The sequence below is a fragment of the Salvelinus alpinus genome, chromosome 29, assembly GCF_045679555.1.
Source record: "Salvelinus alpinus chromosome 29, SLU_Salpinus.1, whole genome shotgun sequence".
Lineage (NCBI taxonomy): Eukaryota > Metazoa > Chordata > Actinopteri > Salmoniformes > Salmonidae > Salvelinus > Salvelinus alpinus.
The window spans coordinates 4,662,252-4,688,802 of NC_092114.1; the positions used below are offsets into that span (position 1 = coordinate 4,662,252).

Sequence of the window (26,551 nt, forward strand, 5' to 3'; positions counted from 1 at the left end):
AGGTATATAGTGGAGGGTCTACACCAGAAGTTAAGGGTTATAGGAGGAAGGTATATAGTGGAGGGTCTAGACCAGAAGGTAATGGTTATAGGAGGAAGGAATATAGTGGAGGGTCTACACCAGAAGTTAAGGGTTATAGGAGGAAGGTATATAGTGGAGGGTCTACACCAGAAGGTAAGGGTTATAGGAGGAAGGTATATAGTGGAGGGTCTACACCAGAAGGTAAGGGTTATAGGAGGAAGGTATATAGTGGAGGGTCTAGACCAGAAGGTAATGGTTATAGGAGGAAGGAATATAGTGGAGGGTCTACACCAGAAGGTAAGGGTTATAGGAGGAAGGTATATAGTGGAGGGTCTACACCAGAAGATAAGGGTTATAGGAGGAAGGTATATAGTGGAGGGTCTACACCAGAAGATAAGGGTTATAGGAGGAAGGTATATAGTGGAGGGTCTACACCAGAAGATAAGGGTTATAGGAGGAAGGTATATAGTGGAGGGTCTACACCAGAAGTTAAGGGTTATAGGAGGAAGGTATATAGTGGAGGGTCTACACCAGAAGTTAAGGGTTATAGGAGGAAGGTATATAGTGGAGGGTCTACACCAGAAGGTAAGGGTTATAGGAGGAAGGTATATAGTGGAGGGTCTACACCAGAAGATAAGGGTTATAGGAGGAAGGTATATAGTGGAGGGTCTAGACCACTAGTTAATGGTTATAGGAGGAAGGTATATAGTGGAGGGTCTACACCAGAAGGTAATGGTTATAGGAGGAAGGTATATAGTGGAGGGTCTACACCAGAAGGTAATGGTTATAGGAGGAAGGTATATAGTGGAGGGTCTACACCAGAAGGTAATGGTTATAGGAGGAAGGTATATAGTGGAGGGTCTACACCAGAAGTTAAGGGTTATAGGAGGAAGGTATATAGTGGAGGGTCTACACCAGAAGGTAATGGTTATAGGAGGAAGGTATATAGTGGAGGGTCTACACCAGAAGGTAATGGTTATAGGAGGAGGAAGGTATATAGTGGAGGGTCGACACCAGAAGTTAATGGGTATAGGAGGAGGAAGGTATACAGTGGAGGGTCTACACCAGAAGGTAATGGTTATAGGAGGAAGGTATATAGTGGAGGGTCTACACCAGAAGGTAATGGTTATAGGAGGAAGGTATATAGTGGAGGGTTTACACCAGAAGGTAATGGTTATAGGAGGAAGGTATATAGTGGAGGGTCTACACCAGAAGGTAATGGTTATAGGAGGAAGGTATATAGTGGAGGGTCTAGACCAGAAGGTAATGGTTATAGGAGGAAGGTATATAGTGGAGGGTCTAGACCAGAAGGTAATGGTTATAGGAGGAAGGTATATAGTGGAGGGTCTACACCAGAAGGTAATGGTTATAGGAGGAAGGTATATAGTGGAGGGTCTACACCAGAAGTTAAGGGTTATAGGAGGAAGGTATATAGTGGAGGGTCTACACCAGAAGTTAAGGGTTATAGGAGGAAGGTATATAGTGGAGGGTCTACACCAGAAGGTAAGGGTTATAGGAGGAAGGTATATAGTGGAGGGTCTACACCAGAAGATAAGGGTTATAGGAGGAAGGTATATAGTGGAGGGTCTAGACCACTAGTTAATGGTTATAGGAGGAAGGTATATAGTGGAGGGTCTACACCAGAAGGTAATGGTTATAGGAGGAAGGTATATAGTGGAGGGTCTACACCAGAAGGTAATGGTTATAGGAGGAAGGTATATAGTGGAGGGTCTACACCAGAAGGTAATGGTTATAGGAGGAAGGTATATAGTGGAGGGTCTACACCAGAAGTTAAGGGTTATAGGAGGAAGGTATATAGTGGAGGGTCTACACCAGAAGGTAATGGTTATAGGAGGAAGGTATATAGTGGAGGGTCTACACCAGAAGGTAATGGTTATAGGAGGAGGAAGGTATATAGTGGAGGGTTTACACCAGAAGGTAATGGTTATAGGAGGAAGGTATATAGTGGAGGGTCTACACCAGAAGGTAATGGTTATAGGAGGAAGGTATATAGTGGAGGGTCTACACCAGAAGGTAATGGTTATAGGAGGAAGGTATATAGTGGAGGGTTTACACCAGAAGGTAATGGTTATAGGAGGAAGGTATATAGTGGAGGGTCTACACCAGAAGGTAATGGTTATAGGAGGAAGGTATATAGTGGAGGGTCTAGACCAGAAGGTAATGGTTATAGGAGGAAGGTATATAGTGGAGGGTCTAGACCAGAAGGTAATGGTTATAGGAGGAAGGTATATAGTGGAGGGTCTACACCAGAAGGTAATGGTTATAGGAGGAAGGTATATAGTGGAGGGTCTACACCAGAAGGTAATGGTTATAGGAGGAAGGTATATAGTGGAGGGTCTACACCAGAAGGTAATGGTTATAGGAGGAAGGTATATAGTGGAGGGTCTACACCAGAAGGTAATGGTTATAGGAGGAAGGTATATAGTGGAGGGTCTACACCAGAAGGTAATGGTTATAGGAGGAAGGTACACTGCTCAAAAAAATAAACACAATGTAACTCCAAGTCAATCACACTTCTGTGAAATCAAACTGTCCCCTTAGGAAGCAACACTGATTGACAATAAATTTCACATGCTGTTGTGCAAATGGAATAGACAACAGGTGGAAATTATAGGCAATTAGCAAGACACCCCCAATAAAGGAGTGGTTCTGCAGGTGGTGACCACAGACCACTTCTCAGTTCCTATGCTTCCTGGCTGATGTTTTGGTCACTTTTGAATGCTGGCTGATGTTTTGGTCACTTTTGAATGCTGGCGGTGCTTTCACTCTAGTGGTAGCATGAGACGGAGTTTACAACCCACACAAGTGGCTCAGGTAGTGCAGCTCATCCAGGATGGCACATCAATGCGAGCTGTGGCAAGAAGGTTTGCTGTGTCTGTCAGCGTAGTGTCCAGAGCATGGAGGCGCCACCAGGAGACAGGCCAGTACATCAGGAGACGTGGAGGAGGCCGTAGGAGGGCAACAACCCAGCAGCAGGACCGCTACCTCCGCCTTTGTGCAAGGAGGATCAGGAGGAGCACTGCCAGAGCCCTGCAAAATGACCTCCAGCAGGCCACAAATGTGCATGTGTCTGCTCAAACGGTCAGAAACAGACTCCATGAGGGTGGTATGAGGGCCCGACGTCCACAGGTGGGGGTTGTGCTTACAGCCCAACACCGTGCAGAACGTTTGGCATTTGCCAGAGAACACCAAGATTGGCAAATTCGCCACTGGCGCCCTGTGCTCTTCACAGATGAAAGCAGGTTCACACTGAGCACATGTGACAGACGTGACAGAGTCTGGAGACGCCGTGGAGAACGTTCTGCTGCCTGCAACATCCTCCAGCATGACCGGTTTTGGCGGTGGGTCAGTCATGGTGTGGGGTGGCATTTTTTGGGGGTGCCGCACAGCCCTCCATGTGCTCGCCAGAGGTAGCCTGACTGCCATTAGGTACCGAGATGAGATCCTCAGACCGCTTGTGAGACCATATGCTGGTGCGGTTGGCCCTGGGTTCCTCCTAATGCAAGACAATGCTAGACCTCATGTGGCTGGAGTGTGTCAGCAGGTCCTGCAAGAGGAAGGCATTGATGCTATGGACTGGCCCGCCCGTTCCCCAGACCTGAATCCAATTGAGCACATCTGGGACATCATGTCTCTCTCCATCCACCAACGCCACGTTGCACCACAGACTGTCCAGGAGTTGGCGGATGCTTTAGTCCAGGTCTGGGAGGAGATCCCTCAGGAGACCATCCGCCACCTCATCAGGAGCATGCCCAGGCGTTGTAGGGAGGTCATACAGGCACGTGGAGGCCACACACACTACTGAGCCTCATTTTGACTTGTTTTAAGGACATTACATCAAAGTTGGATCAGCCTGTAGTGTGGTTTTCCACTTTAATTTTGAGTGTGACTCCAAATCCAGACCTCCATGGGTTGATAAATTTGATTTCCATTGATAATTTGTGTGATTTTGTTGTCAGCACATTCAACTATGTAAAGAAAAAAGTATTTAATAAGAATATTTCATTCAGATCTAGGATGTGTTATTTTAGTGTTTAAGTCCCTCACCATGACGTTCCGTAGTTTGTATCGTTTGAAGCGGATGTCATCCATCAGCATCTCGTAAGGCGTGAGCTGGAACTCTATAGGTAGAGGGCTGTACTGTCTCTCCTGGACCTTCTTCAGCTTGACCCCGTTACGCAGGTCACCCATCACCTGCATCCAGAACCTCGCCTGAGGGACACAGGACAATAGCAGGGTTGGGGTTCATTTCATTTCTAATTCTAGTCAATTCAGAAAGTAAACCAAATTTAAATTCCACATTTTAGAGAATTGGAATGCAACTTTCAGTGTACTTCCTGAATTGAAATTGACCCCAACCACAGACAATAGTGTCAAGTATCAGACCTGTTCCTGTGTTGAGCACATCTAGGTGCCAAGTATCAGACCTGTTCCTGTGTTGAGCACATCTAGGTGCCAAGTATCAGACCTGTTCCTGTGTTGAGCACATCTAGGTGCCAAGTATCAGACCTGTTCCTGTGTTGAGCACATCTAGGTGCCAAGTATCAGACCTGTTCCTGTGTTGAGCGATAAGAGAATTATGGTTTTTCTTACCACACCGTCCGCAGTGTCGTCAGAAAGCGGATTTTTCTGGTTTTCAGGGATACAGTATTTTCAAGCTAACTTCCGTTTCCCGCCCCCGCTACACTAGGTTCCTCTTACCCAGTCAGCATTCTGTAGCTCGTTGACATCTCTGATTGGTTCCTCTCCAGTGTCTCGCTCCATCCGCCGCAGGTTCTACAAGGTACAGGGGGAAGACAGGAATGGAGAGCGTGAGAGGTTATATGTTTAATACACTCTGGGAGGTATTTTGCTGTGTTGCTACGCACTAGGGCTCTGGGTCAACACTAGAAGATCATGGGCAGTGTTACTTACCCGTTGTATGTCTGGCACACATCTCAATCAATATGTTTTCATGTGATGAGGATGTCAGATATAGGTCTTGTTCAATCAGACAGTCCACATTGAACTTCTCAGTGGGGATAAAGCAATGTGGAACTAATGATGCCTTTTAAAATGTCTGCCAGCTCCTCACTACACTACTGGTGGTCACAGCAGAGCCCCACTGGCTCTCTCAGGATATACTGTCCCAGTCTACACAGCCAGCTGGCTCTCTCAGGATATACTGTCCCAGTCTACACAGCCAGCTGGCTCTCTCAGGATATACTGTCCCAGTCTACACAGCCAGCTGGCTCTCTCAGGATATACTGTCCCAGTCTACACAGCCAGCTGGCTCTCTCAGGATATACTGTCCCAGTCTACACAGCCAGCTGGGTTTTCAGTATACTGTGGAGACAGGATTAAAGAACTCTGGGAAAAAGGTAATGGTGTACGTCATGGTTAACTACTCATGGTGCGATTGTGGTAGCGAACACAAACTCAAGTCCTTTTGTTTAACCAACCCAGAATACCTCCATCAAATGCCGACCGCATTACCTCCCAAGAGAGTTCTCTTCGGTCACCGTCATAGCCGTGTATATTCTTCCTGAAGCCGATACCACGAAGGCGCTCAAGGAAACACACACTAGATTTTGTTCAAACTGGAAACCGCATATCCTGAGGCCACATTTCTCGTAGCTGGGGACGTTAAAAAAGCTCATCTGAATAATACGCTACCAAAGTTTTACTAACACATTGCCTGCGCTACTCGCGCATCAAAAACTTAATTGCTTCTCGCCCTTTCGGAACGACTAACAGGCCCTCCCCCACCCCCCCTTCTGCAAATCAGATCACGCCTCCATTCCGTCCCTCTCTTCCTACAGGCAGAAACTAAGAAAGGAAGTACCTGTTGTCGTGACGTTGGCCTGTTGGTGGGGTTTATGACCCCCATAAATACCTTTCCCCCTTATCTCTCTCTCTATACTCTACAGAGTGACTATTGGAAAGCCCTTTGTTAACAGAGAGTCTGAAAACATCAAAAGTTGAAAATACTTAAAGATTATGATATCAGATCAGTTGTCATCTGAGACATGATTACTGATGATAGGACGACAAACTGTATCTGGGAAAATCTACACATTCTAGTTATGAGATTCACATGGAATTGTTGTGCAATTTAAATGTATAAATATGAAACTATTTGTGAAAAATTGAAATGTAATTTTAGCTTCTAATTGAGAGAATTGTTTCCATAAGGTAAACTCTGTTCACTCAGTGGCCCCGCCCAAGTGAAAGAACATTGGTTGTGAACTATGAAACACACCCCTCTCTCCCCTACTACATAAGCCCTTTACGAAAATGTAACATTTGTGTTCCCGAGGACAATGGTCCAGACGTTAAGGGCTAATATCAAACTACAGAACTAAGCCAACTTCAGCGTGAGCTCAAAGTATGACAACTTGGTATGAACTTTGAACTCTTATTCACTAAAGAAGTGATACCTCCTAGCCGTTGAGGTAGCAGCAGACTTGAACGCAGAGAACAATGGGAGAAACTCCCCAAATACAGGTGTGCCAAGCTTGTAGCATCATACCCAATAAGAATAGAGGCTGTAATCTCTGCCAAAGGCGCTTCAACAATGAACTGAGTTAAACCGTCTGAAGTAGTATGTATGTAAATGTAATAAGTGTTCTGTCATTAAGGGGTATTGTGTGTACACTGATTTTTTTTAATGTTTTATCAGTTGTAGAATAAGTCTGTAACGTAACAAAATGTGGAAGTAGTATGTACTGTATTCTAGTGAAATCCATCCTATTCAACTATTGCTGTAAATACTATTCTATGCAAGTATTCTTAAGATATACTAGACACTCAAACTCAGATTTTTACTATTTTCTACATTGTAGAATAATAGTGAAGACATCAAAACTATGAAATAACACATATGGAATCATGTAGTAACCAAAAAAGTGTTATTATATTTATGTAGAAATGTAGAAAATAGTACAAATAACAAAAATCTTAAATGAGTAGGTGTTCTTAAACTTTTGACAAGTAGTGTACACACACACACTTTGACATCACTCGTGCTAACATTTATTAATTCCATTATTTTTGTTTTTAGATGTGTGTATTTCTGTTTATTGTTAGATATATTACTGCACTGTTGGAGCTAGGGGCTTCCACTACACCTGGAGTAACATCTGTTAAATAGGGAGGTACAGGATGGTGGTAGGAGTAAGGGAGGGAGAGGTGGTAGGAGTGAGGGAGGGAGAGGTGGTAGGAGTGAGTGAGGGAAAGGAGGTAAGGGATGGTGGTAGGAGAGAGAGAGAGAGAGAGAGAAAGGAGGTAAGGGATGGTGGTAGGAGAGAGAGAAAGGGAAAGGAGGTAAGGGCTGGTGGTAGGAGAGAGAGAGAGAGAGGGAAAGGAGGTAAGGGATGGTGGTAGGAGAGAGAGAGGGAAGGTAAGGCATGGTGGTAGGAGTGAGGGAGAGCGAGAGAGGGGAAGCGATGTAAGGTAAAGGAGGAGACCGTAGTAGCTTAATCCTGCTGCAGTCAGAGCAGCCAGGTTATAAATGGTGTGGGGAAGGAGAGGAAGCCACTGTAGACTATTTAGATACAGCACGGAGACCTCCCAGTGTCCTTTGCCTCACTGACCCAGTTAAACCAGTCAGTCCCCTGCTGTCATCCCATCACGCCTGGGGCTTCCCTCTGACTGGCTGCTCACTGTGCGGTGGACTCGACCCCGTTGAAACGCTCCCTTGTGAATCATTAATCTGTTGAAACTGTGAAGTAAATCATTAATCTCCTGACTGAGTGAATTAGTGTTACTGGTCTAGCAGTAAGTAGGCTAATGAATTAGGTCCAGGAACCCTTCTGAATAGGCTGAAGCCTGGACGGTGCTTTCTGAATATGGATAAACTGACAACACCAAGCAGCTGGGTCTCCTTTTGGAGATGTGCCATGCCATGGTTCAGATCCTCATATTCTGAGCAGGTCTGCAGAACACGGGATCATTCTAGCTAATTGATCCTTCTAGCTAATTGATCATTCTAGCTAATTGATCATTTAAACACTTCTACTGGTAGAGCTGTTGATCAGACTCCGGGCCTCTCCAACACACATTATGTCAAACTGATCAGCTGAGTCAGGGGCCTCTCCAACACACGTTATGTCAAACTGATCAGCTGCTGCTGAGTCAGGAGCCTCACCTCTTTAGTGAATAAACGTGTCAGGAGCCTCACCTCTTTAGTGATTGGGTGAATAAACGTGTCAGGAGCCTCACCTCTTTAGTGATTGGGTGAATAAACGTGTCAGGAGCCTCACCTCTTTAGTGATTGGGTGAATAAACGTGTCAGGAGCCTCACCTCTTTAGTGATTGGGTGAATAAACGTGTCAGGAGCCTCACCTCTTTAGTGATTGGGTGAATAAACGTGTCAGGAGCCTCACCTCTTTAGTGATTGGGTGAATAAACGTGTCAGGAGCCTCACCTCTTTAGTGATTGGGTGAATAAACGTGTCAGGAGGCTCACCTCTTTAGTGATTGGGTGAATAAACGTGTCAGGAGCCTCACCTCTTTAGTGATTGGGTGAATAAACGTGTCAGGAGGCTCACCTCTTTAGTGATTGGGTGAATAAACGTGTCAGGAGCCTCACCTCTTTAGTGATTGGGTGAATAAACGTGTCAGGAGCCTCACCTCTTTAGTGATTGGGTGAATAAACGTGTCAGGAGCCTCACCTCTTTAGTGATTGGGTGAATAAACGTGTCAGGAGGCTCACCTCTTTGGCACTCCTGATCTTCTCTAGGAAGGTGCGTAGCTCTCTGGTCTCGGCGTAGAGCGCCCGACACACAGCCTGGTAGTGGTTCGGGGCATCAGAGGGGCTGGGCAGGTGGGACGTACACAGCTGGGAGAATGAGGAAGGACAAAGTCATACACTGATAATTTAATGTATACACAGATCATTAGAGGAAGGAGCTTGAGAACACAGCCCAGAACAGAGTGTGACGGAGAGAGGTTGTTGATGGATGATGTTCCCTGGGGAGGAACGGGCTCTCCTCCTATAGGCTGGTCCCAGATCCGTAGTCTCCTCCTATAGCCTGGTCCCAGATCCGTAGTCTCCTCCTATAGCCTGGTCCCAGATCCGTAGTCTCCTCCTATACGCTGGTCCCAGATCTGTAGTCTCCTCCTATAGCCTGGTCCCAGATCCGTAGTCTCCTCCTATAGCCTGGTCCCAGATCCGTAGTCTCCTCCTATAGCCTGGTCCCAGATCTGTAGTCTCCTCCTATAGCCTGGTCCCAGATCTGTAGTCTCCTCCTATAGCCTGGTCCCAGATCTGTAGTCTCCTCCTATTGCCTGGTCCCAGATCTGTTGTCTCCTCCTATAGCCTGGTCCCAGATCTGTAGTCTCCTCCTATAGCCTGGTCCCAGATCTGTAGTCTCCTCCTATAGCCTGGTCCCAGATCTGTAGTCTCCTCCTATAGCCTGGTCCCAGATCTGTAGTCTCCTCCTATAGCCTGGTACCAGATCTGTAGTCTCCTCCTATAGCCTGGTACCAGATCTTGCCTACTAAATTGCTCATTGTAAAGCCAAACAAACAGTTTGGCATGACAGCACAATGGACTGGCACCCAGGCCAGTAATTAGTTCCCCTCCTTCTGTAATGAGTCAGACTAGTACTGTTACAGGTACCTATAGTGGATACAGTCAGACTAGTACTGTTACAGGTACCTATAGTGGATACAGTCAGACTAGTACTGTTACAGGTACCTATAGTGGATACAGTCAGACTAGTACTGTTACAGGTACCTATAGTGGATACAGTCAGACTAGTACTGTTACGGGTACCTATGGTGGATACAGTCAGACTAGTACTGTTACGGGTACCTATGGTGGATACAGTCAGACTAGTACTGTTACGGGTACCTATAGTGGATACAGTCAGACTAGTACTGTTACAGGTACCTATAGTGGATACAGTCAGACTAGTACTGTTACAGGTACCTATAGTGGATACAGTCAGACTAGTACTGTTACAGGTACCTATGGTGGATACAGTCAGACTAGTACTGTTACAGGTACCTATGGTGGATACAGTCAGACTAGTACTGTTACAGGTACCTATGGTGGATACAGTCAGACTAGTACTGTTACAGGTACCTATGGTGGATACAGTCAGACTAGTACTGTTACAGGTACCTATAGTGGATACAGTCAGACTAGTACTGTTACAGGTACCTATAGTGGATACAGTCAGACTAGTACTGTTACAGGTACCTATAGTGGATACAGTCAGACTAGTACAGGTACCTATAGTGGATACAGTCAGACTAGTACAGGTACCTATAGTGGATACAGTCAGACTAGTACTGTTACAGGTACCTATAGTGGATACAGTCAGACTAGTACTGTTACAGGTACCTATAGTGGATACAGTCAGACTAGTACTGTTACAGGTACCTATAGTGGATACAGTCAGACTAGTACTGTTACAGGTACCTATAGTGGATACAGTCAGACTAGTACTGTTACAGGTACCTATAGTGGATACAGTCAGACTAGTACTGTTACAGGTACCTATAGTGGATACAGTCAGACTAGTACTGTTACAGGTACCTATAGTGGATACAGTCAGACTAGTACTGTTACAGGTACCTATAGTGGATACAGTCAGACTAGTACTGTTACAGGTACCTATAGTGGATACAGTCAGACTAGTACTGTTACAGGTACCTATAGTGGATACAGTCAGACTAGTACTGTTACAGGTACCTATAGTGGATACAGTCAGACTAGTACAGGTACCTATAGTGGATACAGTCAGACTAGTACTGTTACAGGTACCTATAGTGGATACAGTCAGACTAGTACTGTTACAGGTACCTATAGTGGATACAGTCAGACTAGTACTGTTACAGGTACCTATAGTGGATACAGTCAGACTAGTACTGTTACAGGTACCTATAGTGGATACAGTCAGACTAGTACTGTTACAGGTACCTATAGTGGATACAGTCAGACTAGTACAGGTACCTATAGTGGATACAGTCAGACTAGTACTGTTACAGGTACCTATGGTGGATACAGTCAGACTAGTACTGTTACAGGTACCTATGGTGGATACAGTCAGACTAGTACTGTTACATGTACCTATAGTGGATACAGTCAGACTAGTACTGTTACAGGTACCTATAGTGGATACAGTCAGACTAGTACAGGTACCTATAGTGGATACAGTCAGACTAGTACAGGTACCTATAGTGGATACAGTCAGACTAGTACTGTTACAGGTACCTATAGTGGATACAGTCAGACTAGTACTGTTACAGGTACCTATAGTGGATACAGTCAGACTAGTACTGTTACAGGTACCTATAGTGGATACAGTCAGACTAGTACTGTTACAGGTACCTATAGTGGATACAGTCAGACTAGTACTGTTACAGGTACCTATAGTGGATACAGTCAGACTAGTACTGTTACAGGTACCTATAGTGGATACAGTCAGACTAGTACAGGTACCTATGGTGGATACAGTCAGACTAGTACTGTTACAGGTACCTATAGTGGATACAGTCAGACTAGTACTGTTACAGGTACCTATAGTGGATACAGTCAGACTAGTACTGTTACAGGTACCTATAGTGGATACAGTCAGACTAGTACTGTTACAGGTACCTATAGTGGATACAGTCAGACTAGTACTGTTACAGGTACCTATAGTGGATACAGTCAGACTAGTACTGTTACAGGTACCTATAGTGGATACAGTCAGACTAGTACTGTTACAGGTACCTATAGTGGATACAGTCAGACTAGTACAGGTACCTATAGTGGATACAGTCAGACTAGTACAGGTACCTATAGTGGATACAGTCAGACTAGTACTGTTACAGGTACCTATGGTGGATACAGTCAGACTAGTACTGTTACAGGTACCTATAGTGGATACAGTCAGACTAGTACTGTTACAGGTACCTATAGTGGATACAGTCAGACTAGTACTGTTACAGGTACCTATAGTGGATACAGTCAGACTAGTACTGTTACAGGTACCTATAGTGGATACAGTCAGACTAGTACTGTTACAGGTACCTATAGTGGATACAGTCAGACTAGTACTGTTACAGGTACCTATAGTGGATACAGTCAGACTAGTACTGTTACAGGTACCTATGGTGGATACAGTCAGACTAGTACTGTTACAGGTACCTATGGTGGATACAGTCAGACTAGTACAGGTACCTATAGTGGATACAGTCAGACTAGTACAGGTACCTATAGTGGATACAGTCAGACTGTTACAGGTACCTATAGTGGATACAGTCAGACTAGTACTGTTACAGGTACCTATAGTGGATACAGTCAGACTAGTACTGTTACAGGTACCTATAGTGGATACAGTCAGACTAGTACTGTTACAGGTACCTATAGTGGATACAGTCAGACTAGTACTGTTACAGGTACCTATAGTGGATACAGTCAGACTAGTACTGTTACAGGTACCTATAGTGGATACAGTCAGACTAGTACTGTTACAGGTACCTATAGTGGATACAGTCAGACTAGTACTGTTACAGGTACCTATAGTGGATACAGTCAGACTAGTACTGTTACAGGTACCTATAGTGGATACAGTCAGACTAGTACTGTTACAGGTACCTATAGTGGATACAGTCAGACTAGTACTGTTACAGGTACCTATAGTGGATACAGTCAGACTAGTACTGTTACAGGTACCTATAGTGGATACAGTCAGACTAGTACTGTTACAGGTACCTATGGTGGATACAGTCAGACTAGTACTGTTACAGGTACCTATGGTGGATACAGTCAGACTAGTACTGTTACAGGTACCTATGGTGGATACAGTCAGACTAGTACTGTTACAGGTACCTATGGTGGATACAGTCAGACTAGTACAGGTACCTATAGTGGATACAGTCAGACTAGTACTGTTACCTATAGTGGATACAGTCAGACTAGTACTCTTACAGGTACCTATGGTGGATACAGTCAGACTAGTACTGTTACAGGTACCTATGGAGGATACAGTCAGACTAGTACTGTTACAGGTACCTATAGTGGATACAGTCAGACTAGTACTGTTACAGGTACCTATAGTGGATACAGTCAGACTAGTACTGTTACAGGTACCTATAGTGGATACAGTCAGACTAGTACTGTTACAGGTACCTATAGTGGATACAGTCAGACTAGTACTGTTACAGGTACCTATAGTGGATACAGTCAGACTAGTACAGGTACCTATAGTGGATACAGTCAGACTAGTACAGGTACCTATAGTGGATACAGTCAGACTAGTACAGGTACCTATAATGGATACAGTCAGACTAGTACAGGTACCTATAGTGGATACAGTCAGACTAGTACCGGTAACTATAGTGGATACAGTCAGACTAGTACTGGTACAGGTAACTATAGTGGATACAGTCAGACTAGTACCGTTACAGGTACCTATAGTGGATACAGTCAGACTAGTACCGGTAACTATAGTGGATACAGTCAGACTAGTACAGGTAACTATAGTGGATACAGTCAGACTAGTACTGTTACAGGTAACTATAGCGGATACAGTCAGACTAGTACTGTTACAGGTAACTATAGTGGATACAGTCAGACTAGTACTGTTACAGGTAACTATAGTGGATACAGTCAGACTAGTACAGGTACCTATAGTGGATACAGTCAGACTAGTACTGTTACAGGTACCTATAGTGGATACAGTCAGACTAGTACTGTTACAGGTAACTATAGTGGATACAGTCAGACTAGTACAGGTACCTATAGTGGATACAGTCAGACTAGTACTGTTACAAGTACCTATGGTGGATACAGTCAGACTAGTACTGTTACAGGTAACTATAGTGGATACAGTCAGACTAGTACAGGTACCTATAGTGGATACAGTCAGACTAGTACTGTTACAGGTACCTATAGTGGATACAGTCAGACTAGTACTGTTACAGGTAACTATAGGGGATACAGTCAGACTAGTACAGGTACCTATAGTGGATACATGCAGACTAGTACTGTTACAGGTACCTATGGTGGATACAGTCAGACTAGTACTGTTACAGGTAACTATAGTGGATACAGTCAGACTAGTACAGGTACCTATAGTGGATACAGTCAGACTAGTACTGTTACAGGTACCTATAGTGGATACAGTCAGACTAGTACAGGTACCTATAGTGGATACAGTCAGACTAGTACAGGTACCTATAGTGGATACAGTCAGACTAGTACAGGTAACTATAGTGGATACAGCCAGACTAGTACTGGTACAGGTAACTATAGTGGATACAGTCAGACTAGTACTGTTACAGGTACCTATAGTGGATACAGTCAGACTAGTACAGGTACCTATAGTGGATACAGTCAGACTAGTACAGGTACCTATAGTGGATACAGTCAGACTAGTACAGGTACCTATAGTGGATACAGTCAGACTAGTACAGGTACCTATAGTGGATACAGTCAGACTAGTACAGGTACCTATAGTGGATACAGTCAGACTAGTACAGGTACCTATAGTGGATACAGTCAGACTAGTACAGGTACCTATAGTGGATACAGTCAGACTAGTACCGGTAACTATAGTGGATACAGTCAGACTAGTACCGGTAACTATAGTGGATACAGTCAGACTAGTACCGGTAACTATAGTGGATACAGTCAGACTAGTACCGGTACAGGTAACTATAGTGGATACAGTCAGACTAGTACCGTTACAGGTACCTATAGTGGATACAGTCAGACTAGTACCGGTAACTATAGTGGATACAGTCAGACTAGTACAGGTAACTATAGTGGATACAGTCAGACTAGTACTGTTACAGGTAACTATAGTGGATACAGTCAGACTAGTACTGTTACAGGTAACTATAGTGGATACAGTCAGACTAGTACAGGTACCTATAGTGAATACAGTCAGACTAGTACTGTTACAGGTACCTATGGTGGATACAGTCAGACTAGTACTGTTACAGGTAACTATAGTGGATACAGTCAGACTAGTACTGTTACAGGTAACTATAGTGGATACAGTCAGACTAGTAAAGGTACCTATAGTGGATACAGTCAGACTAGTACTGTTACAGGTACCTATAGTGGATACAGTCAGACTAGTACTGTTACAGGTAACTATAGTGGATACAGTCAGACTAGTACAGGTACCTATAGTGGATACAGTCAGACTAGTACTGTTACAGGTAACTATAGTGGATACAGTCAGACTAGTACTGTTACAGGTAACTATAGTGGATACAGTCAGACTAGTACTGTTACAGGTACCTATAGTGGATACAGTCAGACTAGTACTGTTACAGGTACCTATAGTGGATACAGTCAGACTAGTACTGTTACAGGTAACTATAGTGGATACAGTCAGACTAGTACAGGTACCTATAGTGGATACAGTCAGACTAGTACTGTTACAGGTACCTATGGTGGATACAGTCAGACTAGTACTGTTACAGGTACCTATAGTGGATACAGTCAGACTAGTACAGGTACCTATAGTGGATACAGTCAGACTAGTACAGGTACCTATAGTGGATACAGTCAGACTAGTACAGGTACCTATAGTGGATACAGTCAGACTAGTACTGTTACAGGTACCTATAGTGGATACAGTCAGACTAGTACTGTTACAGGTACCTATAGTGGATACAGTCAGACTAGTACTGTTACAGGTACCTATAGTGGATACAGTCAGACTAGTACAGGTAACTATAGTGGATACAGTCAGACTAGTACAGGTAACTATAGTGGATACAGTCAGACTAGTACAGGTAACTATAGTGGATACAGTCAGACTAGTACAGGTAACTATAGTGGATACAGTCAGACTAGTACAGGTAACTATAGTGGATAAAGTCAGACTAGTACAGGTAACTATAGTGGATACAGTCAGACTAGTACTGTTACAGCTACATATAGTGGATACAGTCAGACTAGTACCGGTAACTATAGTGGATACAGTCAGACTAGTACTGGTACAGGTAACTATAGTGGATACAGTCAGACTAGTACTGTTACAGGTAACTATAGTGGATACAGTCAGACTAGTACTGTTACAGGTACCTATAGTGGATACAGTCAGACCAGTACTGTTACAGGTACCTATAGTGGATACAGTCAGACCAGTACAGGTACCTATAGTGGATACAGTCAGACTAGTACAGGTACCTATAGTGGATACAGTCAGACTAGTACAGGTACCTATAGTGGATACAGTCAGACTAGTACAGGTACCTATAGTGGATACAGTCAGACTAGTACAGGTACCTATAGTGGATACAGTCAGACTAGTACAGGTACCTATAGTGGATACAGTCAGACTAGTACTGTTACAGGTACCTATAGTGGATACAGTCAGACTAGTACTGTTACAGGTACCTATAGTGGATACAGTCAGACTAGTACTGTTACAGGTAACTATAGTGGATACAGTCAGACTAGTACTGTTACAGGTAACTATAGTGGATACAGTCAGACTAGTACAGGTAACTATAGTGGATACAGTCAGACTAGTACAGGTAACTATAGTGGATACAGTCAGACTAGTACAGGTAACTATAGTGGATACAGTCAGACTAGTACTGTTACAGCTACATATAGTGGATACAGTCAGACTAGTACAGGTACCTATAGTGGATACAGTCAGACTAGTACTGTTACAGGTAACTATAGTGGATACAGTCAGACTAGTACTGTTACAGGTAACTATAGTGGATACAGTCAGACTAGTACAGGTACCTATAGTGGATACAGTCAGACTAGTACTGTTACAGGTACCTATAGTGGATACAGTCAGACTAGTACTGTTACAGGTAACTATAGTGGATACAGTCAGACTAGTACTGTTACAGGTAACTATAGTGGATACAGTCAGACTAGTACAGTTACAAGTAACTATAGTGGATACAGTCAGACTAGTACAGTTACAAGTAACTATAGTGGATACAGTCAGACTAGTACTGTTACAGGTAACTATAGTGGATACAGTCAGACTAGTACAGTTACAAGTAACTATAGTGGATACAGTCAGACTAGTACAGGTAACTATAGTGGATACAGTCAGACTAGTACTGTTACAGGTACCTATAGTGGATACAATCAGACTAGTACAGGTACCTATAGTGGATACAGTCAGACTAGTACAGGTAACTATAGTGGATACAGTCAGACTAGTACAGGTAACTATAGTGGATACAGTCAGACTAGTACTGTTACAGGTACCTATAGTGGATACAGTCAGACTGGTACTGTTACAGGTACCTATAGTGGATACAGTCAGACTAGTAAAGGTACCTATAGTGGATACAGTCAGACTAGTACTGTTACAGGTAACTATAGTGGATACAGTCAGACTAGTACTGTTACAGGTACCTATAGTGGATACAATCAGACTAGTACAGGTAACTATAGTGGATACAGTCAGACTAGTACTGTTACAGGTAACTATAGTGGATACAGTCAGACTAGTACTGTTACAGGTAACTATAGTGGATACAGTCAGACTAGTACTGTTACAGGTACCTATAGTGGATACAGTCAGACTAGTACTGTTACAGGTAACTATAGTGGATACAGTCAGACTAGTACTGTTACAGGTAACTATAGTGGATACAGTCAGACTAGTACTGTTACAGATACCTATAGTGGATATAGTCAGACTAGTACTGTTACAGGTACCTATAGTGGATACAGTCAGACTAGTACTGTTACAGGTACCTATAGTGGATACAGTCAGACTAGTACAGGTAACTATAGTGGATACAGTCAGACTAGTACTGTTACAGGTACCTATAGTGGATACAATCAGACTAGTACAGGTACCTATAGTGGATACAGTCAGACTAGTACAGGTAACTATAGTGGATACAGTCAGACTAGTACCGTTACAGGTACCTATAGTGGATACAGTCAGACTAGTACTGTTACAGGTAACTATAGTGGATACAGTCAGACTAGTACAGTTACAGGTACCTATAGTGGATACAGTCAGACTAGTACTGTTACAGGTACCTATAGTGGATACAGTCAGACTAGTACTGTTACAGGTAACTATAGTGGATACAGTCAGACTAGTACTGTTACAGGTAACTATAGTGGATACAGTCAGACTAGTACCGGTAACTATAGTGGATACAGTCAGACTAGTACCGGTACCTATAGTGGATACAGTCAGACTAGTACTGTTACAGGTAACTATAGTGGATACAGTCAGACTAGTACTGTTACAGGTAACTATAGTGGATACAGTCAGACTAGTACAGGTACCTATAGTGGATACAGTCAGACTAGTACAGGTACCTATAGTGGATACAGTCAGACTAGTACTGTTACAGGTAACTATAGTGGATACAGTCAGACTAGTACTGTTACAGGTAACTATAGTGGATACAGTCAGACTAGTACTGTTACAGGTACCTATAGTGGATACAGTCAGACTAGTACAGGTACCTATAGTGGATACAGTCAGACTAGTACAGGTACCTATAGTGGATACAGTCAGACTAGTACAGGTAACTATAGTGGATACAGTCAGACTAGTACAGGTAACTATAGTGGATACAGTCAGACTAGTACTGTTACAGGTAACTATAGTGGATACAGTCAGACTAGTACAGGTAACTATAGTGATACAGTCAGACTAGTACAGGTAACTATAGTGATACAGTCAGACTAGTACAGGTAACTATAGTGGATACAGTCAGACTAGTACAGGTAACTATAGTGGATACAGTCAGACTAGTACAGGTAACTATAGTGGATACAGTCAGACTAGTACAGGTAACTATAGTGGATACAGTCAGACTAGTACTGTTACAGGTACCTATAGTAGATACAGTCAGACTAGTACAGGTAACTATAGTGGATACAGTCAGACTAGTACCGTTACAGGTACCTATAGTGGATACAGTCAGACTAGTACTGTTACAGGTACCTATAGTGGATACAGTCAGACTAGTACTGTTACAGGTACCTATAGTGGATACAGTCAGACTAGTACTGTTACAGGTAACTATAGTGGATACAGTCAGACTAGTACAGTTACAGGTAACTATAGTGGATACAGTCAGACTAGTACTGTTACAGGTACCTATAGTGGATACAGTCAGACTAGTACTGTTACAGGTACCTATAGTGGATACAGTCAGACTAGTACTGTTACAGGTAACTATAGTGGATACAGTCAGACTAGTACTGTTACAGGTACCTATAGTGGATACAGTCAGACTAGTACTGTTACAGGTACCTATAGTGGATACAGTCAGACTAGTACTGTTACAGGTACCTATGGTGGATACAGTCAGACTAGTACTGTTACAGGTACCTATAGTGGATACAGTCAGACTAGTACTGTTACAGGTAACTATAGTCGATAGTGAGACAGGACGTACCGTGATGATGTCTCTGAATCCTTTAACATTACAGACAGTGTTCGGGTCTTCCTCCTCCTCGGTGGCCTCGTAACCTTCATCAGGGCAGGGATCACGGTTCCTCTCCTTCTCTGCCATGTTGGTCATCACGTCGATGAGTTGTTCCAGAGGCGGACTGAGCTCTCTCTCCTCGCTCTCCTTCAGGCTGTAGTCCAACGCCTTGTAGATCATGATTCCCAGAGATTCAATCACCTACAGGACAAAAACAACAGGCCGTTATTGACCCACATACGGAGCCAGTAGACACTAACCAACTCTTACGGACCGCTACCAACTCCTACTAGCATTAGGATTCCCCAATGACACCATATGAAGACCAGTCCAGACAACTACATAGTGTATCAGATCGAACATCCTGGACCAGATCAGGATGATTACCAACTTCTCAATAACCGAAAGACAAATGAAATGTTCCATGACCTCAGGGCCAAATGAAACCATGACAAAAATAGTTCCTGAACCCAAATAACAAATCTGTCTATGTGGTGACTCAGTCTGTGATTGGTTGGTTCAGTCAATCCTGTTCCATTGGACTGGAAGTCAGCCACTTACGTCACACAAACGGATAAACTAAGAACATACTTAGTTCCACTGGGGTGTTCCTTCTGGTGAAAAGTACTTGTTAAAGTGTTGTTATGGAAGGGATGTGCCCAAACAGTCATGCAGGGAGAGGCTGGGTGACGGTGGCTACGGTCCAGTAGCTGCCAGGGCGGTGTCTCATCTAGCTGGGTACCGCACGTCTGTCTGAAGGACCAAAGGAAGGAAAGACCGAGGGAAGGAGGGAGGACGGACCAAGGGAGGACCGAGGGGTGTTGATTGGGCGGTGTGGCAGCGGTCATTTCTCTTATGAAATAAATAAGCTTTAAAATCAGGAGATGTGATCTAACGAACATGTCATTCTCAATGTCACTTCACAGGTAAAAAAATATATAAATACTGGACACTATTAATCGTGACATATCCCTGCATTGCTCGCTCTTTGGGGTTTAGGCTGGTATCTCTAAAGCACTTGTGACAACTGCGTATGTAAAAAGGGCTTTTTAAAATCGATTTGATTGATTGAATTTGAAATAGGCTTTGATTCACCTCAGGAGATGGATCCTGTTTTTGGTCATGTGAGCCGTTCCCTGGTCATGTGTTATGTTATCAGATGTGTTGGATTGTAAATCCACTCCATGGCTAAACTAAATATCAGAAGTGTTTTAGTATTATGTAACCTAATCCGTGTCTCTCTGGGCACCAGGCAGGAAGGTGATTGACAGGCAACACAGGCCAGGTTAAAACAGCTGATAAACAGACTCATTGTCAGATAGCTACTTTATCCCCACTTCATAAATGAACTACTTCTTTTCATTTAAAAGTTTCAATTCACTAGTCAGTAAAGTCTGTATAGCCTTCTCCCGCTAGAATGACCGATATCAAATCAAATGTTATTGATCACATACACATATTTAGCAGATGTTAAGGCAGGTGCTTGTGTTCCTAGCTCCAAGAGCAGCATCTAACAATACACACTAATCTAAAAAGTAAAATAAAGGAATTAAGGAAAATATAAATAAACGACGAGCAATGTCAGAGTCCTGTGTGTTTCTCTGCAATTCTAGATAGTTTCTCAACAGGTAATCTGTGTTAACAGAACATATTTTCATAGGTTCTTGCCACAATAAATTAAAATTGAAGGAGTAGACTAGTTCAATAATGTATTGCCTAGCCCAAATGGTCCTCTGAGACCTGAAAAGGGAAGTGAACAACATGGAAAGGGGCAACGTTTTGTAATGAATGCAACTAGGAGGGAGAACTGTATTTCCCTAGATGACAGCAGAACAAGCCATCCACCCTCTAGTCCAGAACAATTCAGTGATTGTCAACAATTTGGCACCCTATATAGTGCACTACTTTAGAGCCCTATGGAACCCTATATAGTGCACTACTTTAGACCAGAGCCCTATGGAAACCTATTCCCTATATAGTACACTACTTTAGACCAGAGCCCTATGGAACCCTATTCCTTATATATAGTGCACTACTTTAGACCAGAGCCCTATGGCACCCTATTCCTTATATATAGTGCACTACTTTAGACAGAGCCCCATGGGACACCAAAGGTCATTTGGGAAACCACCCTAATAGGATGCTTCCCCATAATCCCACTTAACCATGTCAACGTAATTTCTGAACTAGACTGACTAGGTTAAACTACTGTCTGTCTACCACACACAGAGACAGAACCCTGAACGTCTTGGTAAACTGCATCGGTCATTACATTAGAGGACTGTGAAAGTGGATCAGGGATCCACACAAGTGAGAGACAGATTAGAGCCAGAGATTAGAGCCAGAGATTAGAGCCAGAGATTAGAGCCAGAGGAAAAAGTGTTCAGAGAGACTGACCAGCTGAATCGCAGAGAGAGAGAGGCAACACTATGGGGTTATAATTTAGGTGGAGCAGTCAATCCCACAGAGAGATTGTGAACATTAAGAATCTGAATGATTTGAAAACAAGTTCTAAACTGTCATAAAAAGAGGGATATGATGACAGTTCATGTCACCAGGGGAACGCTGTGGGGAACGCTGTGGGGAACGCTCACTGACTACCAACCAACCATTGGATCATCAAACTGGGCCATTGCTTTGATGTAGCCAATACTTCTATTATCACACCTGTCAGAGTGTAATACTTCTATTATCACACCTGTCAGAGTGTAATAGTTCTATTATCACACCTGTCAGAGTGTAATAGTTATATTATCACACCTGTCAGAGTGTAATAGTTCTATTATCACACCTGTCAGAGTGTAATACTTCTATTATCACACCTGTCAGAGTGTAATAGTTCTATTATCACACCTGTCAGAGTGTAATAGTTCTATTATCACACCTGTCAGAGTGTAATAGTTCTATTATCACACCAATAAAGACAAAGATTATGCTTTATTTCAGTGAAATTCAATGTACGTTATAGTCTGTTAACTTTTTTCAGTGTTTTCATTGGATGGGAAAAGCGTCGGTCTTCCTTCCACTTTAGCGTGACAGTCAAACGTCTGGGAGTGATAAAGAATGAGAGAAATCCCTTCTCAGCACCAAGCTGTCTCTGCTGCTGGGCTTCACAATGGACCATAGTGGTCACGCTAGGCTGGTACCAACCCCACCTCATCATAGTGGTCACGCTAGGCTGGTACCAACCCTACCGCATCATAGTGGTCACACCAGGCTGGTACCAACCCCACCTCATCATAGTGGTCACGCTAGGCTGGTACCAACCCCACCTCATCATAGTGGTCACGCTAGGCTGGTACCAACCCCACCTCATCATAGTGGTCACGCTAGGCTGGTACCAACCCTACCGCATCATAGTGGTCACGCTAGGCTGGTACAAACCCCACCGCATCATAGTGGTCACGCTAGGCTGGTACCAACCCCACCTCATCATAGTGGTCACGCTAGGCTGGTACCAACCCCACCTCATCATAGTGGTCACGCTAGGCTGGTACCAACCCCACCTCATCATAGTGGTCACGCTAGGCTGGTACCAACCCCACCTCATCATAGTGGTCACGCTAGGCTGGTACCAACCCCACCTCATCATAGTGGTCACGCTAGGCTGGTACAAATGGTTTATAATGGTTTTCATGGTGGGCACTGGGCTCTAACTGGGTTGCTTCTCATTCCATGAAACACACCTGGCTAAATGTTATACACCACAGTCTTACGCTACTGTAAAAGCAGAATACAAGGCCCAGTTCTGGAAGCATGGTATATGTAACTCACCTCTAAGGACGTGTTGGGAGGTCTGGGTTTATCTAGAAAGAAAAGAAAAAAGTTGGTCAAATATACACCGCGACAGACTAGAGGTCGACCGATTAATTAGGTCTGAGTTCACGTTCATAACAAATCGGTAATCTGCCTTTTTGGACACCGATTACATTGCAATCCATGAGGAAACTGCATGGCAGGTTGACCACCTGTTACACGAGTGCAGCGTCAAAAGGACCTTGTGGCTGTAATGAGCCAAGGTAAGTTGCTAGCTAGCATTAAACTTCTCATAAAAAACAATCAATCTTCACATAATCACTAGTTAACTACACATGCTTGATGATATTACTAGGTTAACTAGCTTGTCCTGCGTTGCATATAATCAATACGGTGCCTGTTAATTTATCATCGAATCACAGCCTACTTCAACTTTGCCAAACGGGTGATGATTTAGCAAAAACGCATTTGCGGGAAAAAAAGCGCATTCGTTGCACAAATGTACCTAACCATAAACATCAATGCCTGTCTTAAAATCAATACATTTTTTCAAACCTGCATATTTAGTTAAAAGAAATGCATGTTAGCAGGCAATATTAACTAGGGAAATTGTGTCACTTCTCTTGCGTTCAGTGCAAGCAGTCAGGGTATATGCAACAGTTTGGGCCGCCTGGCTCGTTGCGAAGTGTGTTTCTTCCTAACAAAGACAGTAAATAATTTGGCAGATTTTTACATAATTATGACATAACATTTAAGGTTGTGGAATGTAACAGCAATATTTACACTTAGGGATGTCACCCGTTACGGTTCCGTATTTCACTGAAAGAATAAACATTTTGTTTTCTAAATTAGTTTCCGGATTTGACCATATTAATGACCTAGGGCTCGTATTTGTGTGTTTAATATAATTAAGTCTATGATTTGATAGAGCAGTCTGACTGAGCGGTGGTAGGCAGCAGCAGGCTAGTAAGCATTCATTCAAACAGCACTTTCCTGCATTTGCCAACAGCTCTTAGCAATGCTTGAAGCACAGCGCTGTTTATGACTTCAAGCCTATCAACTTCCGAGATTAGGCTGGCAATACTTAAGTGCCTATAAGAACATCCAATAGTCAAAGGTATAGTCGACACGTCATAATTCCTATAATAACTACAACCTAAAACTTCTTAACTGGGAATATTGAACCACCAGCTTTCGTATGTTCTCATGTTCGGAGCAAGGAACTTAAATGTTAGCTATTTTACATGGCACATATCACACTTTTACTTTCTTCTCCAACACTGTGTTTTTGCATTATTTAAACCAAACATGTTTCATTATTTAGTTGCAACTAAATAGATTTTATTTATGTATTATGTTAAAATAAATGGGTTCATTGCTCATTCAGTATTGTTGTAATTCTCAATATTACAAACACATTAAAAAAAATCCTCCAATAATCGGTATCGGCGTTGAAAAATCATAATCCGTCGACCTCTAAGAGACGCCAGCACCACTAATACATACATATACAGTTGAAGTCAGAGGTTTACATACACCTTAGCCAAATACATTAAACTCAGTTTCACAATTACTGACATTTAATCCTAGTAAAAATTCCCTGTCGTAGGTCAGTTAGGATCACCACTTTATTTTAAAATTGTGAAATGTCAGAAAAATAGTAGAGAGAATTATTTATTTATTTCATCACATTCCCAGTGGGTCAGAAGTTTACATACACTCAATTAGTATTTGGTAGCATTGCCTTTAAATTGTTTAACCTGGGTCAAACGCTATGGGTAGCCTTCCACAATAAATTGGGTGAATTTTGGCCCATTCCTCCTGACAGAGATGGTGTAACTGAGTCAGGATTGTAGGCCTCCTTGCTCACACACACTTTTTCAGTTCTGCCCACAAATGTTCTATAGGATTGAGGTCAGGGCTTTGTGATGGCCACTCCAATACCTTGACTTTGTTGTCCTTAAGCCATTTTGCCACAACTTTGGAAGTATGCTTGGGGTCATTGTCCATTTGGAAGACCCATTTGCAACCAAGCTTTAACTTCCTGACTGATGTCTTGAGATGTTGCTTCAATATATCCACATAATTTTCCTCCCTCATGATGCCATCTATTTTGTGAAGTGCACCAGTCCCTCCTGCAGCAAAGCACCCCCACAACATGATGCTGCCACCCCCATGCTTCACGGCTGAGATGGTGTTCTTCGGCTTGTAAGCCTCCCCCTTTTTCCTCAAAACATAACGATGGTCATTATGGCCAAACAGTTCTATTTTTGTTTCATCAGACCAGAAGACATTTCTTCAAAAAGTACGGTCTTTGTCCCCATGTGCAGTTGCACACCGTAGTCTGGCTTTTTTATGGCGGTTTTGGAGCAGTGGCTTCTTCCTTGCTGGGCAGCCTTTCAGGTTATGTCAATATAGGACATAACCTGAAAGGCCGCCCTGAGGAAATCCTCTTCAGACCACCCGAGGTGGCACAGGTTGAGTACAGAGACTGAGCAAATGATTGTGAATAGTTGAGTACCAAGACTAGAAAACCAAACCACGTGGAGCATTGGCATCACGGCGGGAAATGGTTCAACTCTGAGACTATCGATACCGACAGAATAAGAGCAGATCTTAGATAGTAATTACTAGTCTGCAGCTAGAAATTATGTAAACCTGAGATGGGAATACCGACAAAACATCTTTATATGAGAATATTTCTGAATGGTACTCTGAAGTATCCATTCTAACCACGAAAGACTTCAGGGAAACAGAAAGAGAGAGAGAGACTCGGATGAACTTTCCAGCAGACGGACCGGATTCCAACAGAGAACACAACAATGACACAACGTAAATATGTACTGGCAATTATTCTCTAATGAGCGGCCGTTCATGTGCGAAGGATTAGCATTTCAATTAATATAATCATCAACTAATTTATAATATAATCATCAAAAAAATAACAATATTTTTTTTGCCTTTACCACCCTTATCTCACCTCATTTGCTCACATTGTATATAGACATATTTTTCTACTGTATTATTGACTGTATGTTTGTTTTACTCCATGTGTAACTGTGTTGTTGTATGTGTCGAACTGCTATGCTTTATCTTGGCCAGGTCGCAGTTGTAAATGAGAACTTGTTCTCAACTTGCCTACCTGGTTAAATAAAAGGTGAAATAAATAAACTGTGTTGTAGTGATCCCTTTTGTCTTTCCCACCCTTCTCAGGCCACACCCACTTCCCTTTGTCCACCAAGCCGTCATATCGGCTTAGCCCACTAGGGAACCTCCCCAATCATTTCCTTGTAACCATAGCTACTGTTGTTAGTTTATGCATTTCTGTGATTATTTAGTTAGTAAATAAATGATTAAGACAACTGATGTATGGATGA

The 26,551-nt window shown here is 43.0% G+C and overlaps 1 protein-coding gene across 4 annotated transcripts in view; it reads right to left on the minus strand.

Annotated features, from left to right (window-relative positions):
* The window catches only part of spire1a (spire-type actin nucleation factor 1a), a 70,354-nt gene that overhangs the window by 40,961 nt on the left and 2,842 nt on the right, over positions 1-26,551 (minus strand). For all 4 annotated transcript variants that reach the window (XR_011671659.1, XM_071374378.1, XM_071374379.1 and 1 more), the window contains exons 2-6: positions 23,193-23,224; positions 19,389-19,619; positions 8,737-8,862; positions 4,744-4,818; positions 4,090-4,254 (exon numbers count right to left, since the gene is read on the minus strand). Coding sequence is in view for 3 of the 4 variants with exons in the window: in XM_071374378.1 (XP_071230479.1) it covers positions 4,090-4,254; positions 4,744-4,818; positions 8,737-8,862; positions 19,389-19,619; positions 23,193-23,224 (629 nt within the window). In the remaining variant the exon portion in view is untranslated. The remainder of the gene's footprint in view (positions 1-4,089; positions 4,255-4,743; positions 4,819-8,736; positions 8,863-19,388; positions 19,620-23,192; positions 23,225-26,551) is intronic.